At 50.2% G+C, this 6,000-nt stretch overlaps 1 protein-coding gene across 4 annotated transcripts in view; it reads left to right on the forward strand.

The window, feature by feature from the left end:
• The window catches only part of LOC118235743 (teneurin-2-like), a 364,321-nt gene that overhangs the window by 219,872 nt on the left and 138,449 nt on the right, over positions 1-6,000 (forward strand). Inside the window, exon 1 of one of the 4 annotated variants that reach the window (XM_035433485.1) lies at positions 3,755-4,040. The exons of the other annotated variants lie outside the window; for them this stretch is intronic. Coding sequence (XP_035289376.1) covers positions 4,025-4,040 — 16 coding nt within the window. The 5' untranslated portion in view covers positions 3,755-4,024. Of the gene's footprint in view, positions 1-3,754; positions 4,041-6,000 lie in introns of those variants that run through there. 4 annotated transcript variants of the gene reach the window in all.

The raw sequence follows: 6,000 nt of genomic DNA on the forward strand, positions 1-6,000 counted from the left end.
TATGTGTGTGTGTGTGTTTGTGTGTGTATGTGTGCGCGTGCGTATGTGTGTGCGTGTGTGTGTGTGTGCGTGTGTGTGCATGCGTGTTTTTGTGTGCGTGTGTGTATGTGCGTGCGTGTGTGTGTATGTGCGTGCGTGTTTGTGTGTGTATGTGCGTGCGTGTTTGTGTGTGAATGTGTGTACGTGTGTGTGTTTGCGTGTGCGTGTGTGTGTGTGTATGTGCGTCCGTGTTTGTGTGTGTGTGTGTACGTGTGTGTGTGTGCACCATTAGCCTGTCCCAGCGCTCAGGGCCAGTGCAGCTCCTCTCAGTAGCCGCCTCGCTGAGCCTGTTGCCCCAGTAACTCACTGTACACCCCAGCTCCTCAGGTTTTTACGCCACTACCTCAGCGTGTGGCTCGGACAGCTCGGTGTGAATCCCTGTGATTGGCCGAGCTCCCCGCTCGCCCGGCGCACGCTCGGCGCGGTCGGCGGGTCTCTGCGCTCGGTTGCCGCGGAGCTGTAGAGGTGAGCGTTCTCCCGCCACGCGCGGGCATGCTTCCGCGCGGCTCTGGCGGGAGAGTGAGTGGCAGCCCGGCGCGATCAGGTGGCGGCCTGCGGAGGCCTCCGCGCGTTAAACCCCACCGCCGGCGTCTGCGCTCACTCGCACCCCCCCCCAAACCCCCCCGCCCCAGACTCACCTTCTGGCCCCCGCCATTCCACAAACGCTACTTTTTCACTTTTTTTTTTTTGATCATTTGGTTTTGCTTTTTTTTAAGCTGATAAGGACAGGGGGAAATGTGTATGAAGTCAGATTTATCTCCCAGGCATTCTGCAGAGCATGAAAGGTGACATTGGATGCAGAGACCCCCCCCCCCCCCCCCACCCCCACCCATAGCATGTGCCTTCACCCTTTTAGTGTTTTCCTTCTTTTTTCTCTTTTCACTGTGGATTTTGAATGGTGTGGGGGGAGGGGAGGGGGGGGGGGGGTGTACGTTCCCCCAGTTGATAGCCAGGTGATAAGATCTTCATCCAAACTTCCTGGCGTTTTTCGACGTCGCAGTCACAAAGGAGGTTAAATTTAGCTTCCTTTCCCATTCTCCCTTCCTCCCTCCTTTCTCTCCTTTCCCCCCTTCCCCTCCGCCCCCGCCGCCACCCCGTCTTTCAGCACGGCGGATTTCGCGCGATACGCGACCGCGTGCGGGCGCGCGGGGGGGTGGGGGTGGGGGGGGGGGGCGGGTTGAGGAAGCCTCTCTGCAGATAATGAGGACCGCCGCTGCATAGGAGCCCATTTGTTCCCTGTAATATGTCATTGTCCAATCACGGCGTCCTCCAGAGCGATCGGCGTATTTCCGCGCGCGGCGAGTGCAGCTGGACCACAATCAGGGCCGCTCCGACGAGCAGCAGTCTGTCTCTGAATCAGAGCTAATTAAAACGGGGGGCGCCGCACGCAGGGCTGCGATTGGCCGCCTCGCCTCGCCACGCCACGCCCTGCAGCTGGGGCCCCCATACGGCACGCCGGCAGCCTCCTGAAAAGGATGCCGCGGCGGTGCGAAGAATGACAAGTTCGGAGTTATTTACAAATCTCAAATCGATGCGGTTTTGTTAGAGCCGAAAAACCCACCGGGCTCTCTCTCAAAAAAAGAAAAAACATTTTCCACGGCACAAAGGAGAAAAAAAAACGCTTCCTTCCCCGCTTTCCAAAGAAGGGGGCTGAAAGAAAGGAGAGAAGAAGTGAAAAGGAGAGAGAGAGAGAGAGAGAGAGAGAGAGGAGAGAGCGATCGCGACCTCGCGCCTCCTCAGACTGCAGCCATATTCAGCGTGTCGGCGTCCCACTGCCAGCCTCATTATCCACACTTTCAAAAAATGTCACTTTCACAAATTTCAATTACCTCTCTTCATGCCCTCGTGAAAACACGCGCACTGTGTGTGCGTGCAGGCGCACACGCGCGCACACACACACACACGCATGCACGCACGCACGCACATGCAGGCACACACACACACGCAAGTGTTCGCACACACGCACACACACACGCGCACACACACACACGCACACGCATGCACGCACGCACGCACGCACACACACGCATGCACGCACACACACACGCATGCGTTCGCACACACGCGCATGCACGCACGCACACTCACACACACACATGCACACTCACACACACATGCACACACTCACACACGCACACACACACACGTACACGCACGCACACAAACACACACACGCACACAAACACACACATGTACATGCACGCACACAAACACACACTCATGCACACACACACATGCATGCACACACACACACACACACATGCACACACACGTTCGCACACTCGCATGTCCCCATTTCGGCACCCAGACGATGTTGGGAGACCATTTGCGGATGGAAGTGAATTTAAAATGCCACGGTCAAGAAATGAACCATCAAAAATAGCCTCTCGTTTACTCAAGCTCTCTCTCTCTTCCCCTTCCTCCCTCTCTCTCTCTCTCTCCCCCTCTCTCTGCCTCTCTATCTCTCTCTCACACACACAGATACATAGACACACATACACACAGACACTCTCTGAAAATTGAACAAAAAGCATGATGTGATTTGGTGCAATAGAGAAGAGCAATTTCAGCCATGCCTGGTCATTAATAAAAATACATCGACGATGCCCGTCGGAAACAATCCGAGGGTGTAAGCGGGACAGTTGTTGAGTGGATCCATTATCGGGCTGAAATGGTGTTTCGGGTGGTACGGTGTGAGAGAGAGAGAGAGAAACAGAGAGAGAGAGAGCAGGCGCTAGGAAGATAGGACCACAAGTCAAATCTTAGAGCATCTCTGTGAATGAGTTTTCTCCAGCTCAGACGGACTCGTGTCAGCGTGCTACTGAGATAAGAGGTCTGTGTGTGTGTGTGTGTGTGTGTGTGTGTGAGAGAGAGAGAGAGAGAGAACGAGCCTTTCTCAGTGCAATTCCTCCTGTCAGGGGAACGCTGGGAATGGGTGGCTTTTCCACATGACAGAGGGGAAACCGCGAAAAGAGAGGGAGATGAGTGTGTGTGTGTCTGTGTGTGTGTGTGTGTGTACACGTGTGTGTGTGTGTGTGTGTGTGTGTGTGTGTAAAACACAGAGAGAGAGAGAGAGAGAATGTCTTTAAAAGCTCTTAAGGGGGGGAGAGATGTTACACAAACGCAATGTGACTGCTCTCATCACAGGAGACACAAATGCATCTACTGTGTCCTTCAGAGACTCCTGGCTAACAGCGGTGCTGCCAAAGAGTCAAAACCCCAGAGGGACTTTTCGGAGGGAGAGAGAGAGAGAAAGAGAAGGGGGTAGATGGATTGAGGGGGAGAGAGAGAGAGGGAGAAAGAGAGAGAGAGAGAGAGTGAGAGGGAGAGAGAGAGAGAGAGGGAATCTGCTCCACAGATCAGACAGCAGCTCAAAGTCAAAGCGAACCGTGAGCTCTCCCCTCGCGCGGCCGTCTCTCGCTGCTGCCGCTCCCGCCAACCCCGCCAACCCCGCCAACCCCGCCGATCCGTCTCCGCCGCCCCGCCTCCGCCAGCCCGGCTCCTCCGCGCGCTGCTGTGGCGCTGTCACCGCTCTCCACTGAGCACCTGGAAGCGCGAGCGAGAGTGCGAGAGAGAGGGAGCGAGAGAGAGAGAGAGAGAGAGAGAGAGAGAGAGGGAGCGAGAGAGAGAGAGAGAGAGAGAGAGGGAGCGAGAGAGAGAGAGAGAGAGCGAGAGAGTGCGAGAGAGAGAGGGAGCGAGAGAGAGAGTGCGAGAGAGAGAGGGAGCGAGAGAGAGAGAGAGAGGGAGCGAGAGAGAGAGGGAGAGAGAGAATTCAGCAGCGCTGCAGACGCACAGCATGCACGCCCCTGAGCACATGGGCACGTGTGGAGCCTGAGTCCGTGTGTGTACCCCTTCCTTTCTGACGGACAGAAGCAGAAGCAATGCCGGGGATGTACAGCTCTCGCGGATGAGTGAAATAAAGTAGAACAAGCCTCCAAGAGCGAGAGAGATAGCGAAAGAGAGAGAGAGAGAGAGCGCGCGGAGCATGGAGACAAAGACAGGTGAGCGCTTTCAGCTGCGTGGACCTGGTGCTGTTTCCCGGTGTGCTGGGGTAAAACCTCTGAGCAGCTGACTTTGTGTGGGTGATTTTGGAAAGTTGGAGAACTTGGTCAGTCTGTATTAACGCTGTACGTCACGCGGTGTCAGGGTCCTGTCCGGTAGAAAGCCTGCTCCTGAGTGGTGCGGTTTTGGTCGATTTTGGAGGAGCGCTTCTCAGTTTATGGCATTTTCAGTTTCGTTGCGGTGAATTGGGCAATTGTGAAAAAAACTAGTTAATGTTCAGGTGCGTAAAAAAACAAAAAAATTAGTGCGCACACAGCGACATCTTTGAGTCTCTTATTTAATTTATTTTATTTGTTTAAATTATGAACTTATTATTGCAAAAATGTATTCCATGAATTTCATTTTCCAGAAGCTTTGATTCTCAGGTGTTTATGAGAACATATGGTAGATTGGGCTGTGAAAATATCCATGTTTTCTTTGAGTGAGTGTACTGCTCTGATAACAATTAGGCAGAAGGAGTTTAAAGTATTTAACAAATATCACATTAAGCTTGCCAATTTAATATTTCCATGTGCATACATACGCATACGCGAAATATTTATTACGACCTAGATAAAATGATAGTCGTTGGTGTATAAAATTGTGTATGAATGCTTATTGTGCTGAGCATTTTAATATGACATTCTTACACATGAGTGTTTTTCGTTGTTTGGAAAGAGTAGGCCTAAGAGAGTGGGCGACAGTGTGTAATGCTGGGGGTTGCAAGGAAGTGTTGTCCTGGTTTTATCGCCGGTGATGTCTGGAAGAGCAGAAACATTAGCAGTCTGTTGCCTCTCCTGACCAGCTCTATTTGAATGATTTATTGTGTTATTTTCTCCAGACAATGATCTCTGATTTATAATTACACACAGAATATGCAGGAGTAAGTGGTTTACTGTATTCAGTGTGCATATGCTGGTCTTACAAGGGTTGAATGAATGTGTGCGTCTCTGTATAGCAGTCGTGTGTTTGTATTTCACATGTCGTATGTTTGTATGTGTGCATGGGTGTTTGCATGCGTGTGAACGCATTTATATGCATGCGTCTGCATGTTTCTGGTTGTGTATGTATGTGTCAGCATGTATGTTTACTTTTGTGCATACCATATGTTTGTGTCTGAATGTGTTTGAAGTGTGTGCATGTCTGCATGCATTTGTGTGTGTATGTGTGTTTACATTTGTGCTTACCGTATGTTTGTGTGTGCACGGATATGTGTGTGTGCATGTGCAGGTATTTGCTTATATATCTTTATGTGTGTTTATGTGTGTGTGTATGTGTGTGTGCGTGCGTGCGTGAGAGCATGTGTGTTTATGTTTGTGCATACCGTGTGTTACTGTGGATATGTTTATGTGTGTGTTGTAAATTTTTTTTATATCCTTTGTAAATTCTGAAGAGAATGATGCAAAGACACGTCACTGTTGAGAAATTGCACTCCACAGTATTTTGAACCACAAGTGTGTGTGTGTGTGTGTGTGTATGTGCATCTGTATGTGTGCTTGTGTGTGGGTGTGTGCACATCTGTGTGTGTGTGTGCGTGTACATGTCTATGTGTTCATGTGTTTGTGCGAGTTTGTTTGTTTGACCCTTGTAGACATATCTCTAGTGGAGGCAGATTTCAGGGGTGAATTGATCTCACTGTGTCTAAACTTTTTATGGTCACCATAATGTCCACTGGCTTTACTGGAATGTGCATGCCACCTATCATTAATATGTATTTAGGCTAATATCGCATAGCGGCTACTAGCCATTAAGTAATATAAAATGTGTATAATTCATATGGATTAGCATATAGTTTTATAACATTTTAATTTACTATGAATAAGTAAATCAATGTCTGTGCGAGCCTGCTGCTGTAACCTCGAGCCAGGAATTAGTATAAATCTTTAGATTTAATATGAAAAACTAGTGAAAAAAAATAAT

This window comes from Anguilla anguilla, chromosome 9 (genome assembly GCF_013347855.1).
Source record: "Anguilla anguilla isolate fAngAng1 chromosome 9, fAngAng1.pri, whole genome shotgun sequence".
NCBI lineage: Eukaryota > Metazoa > Chordata > Actinopteri > Anguilliformes > Anguillidae > Anguilla > Anguilla anguilla.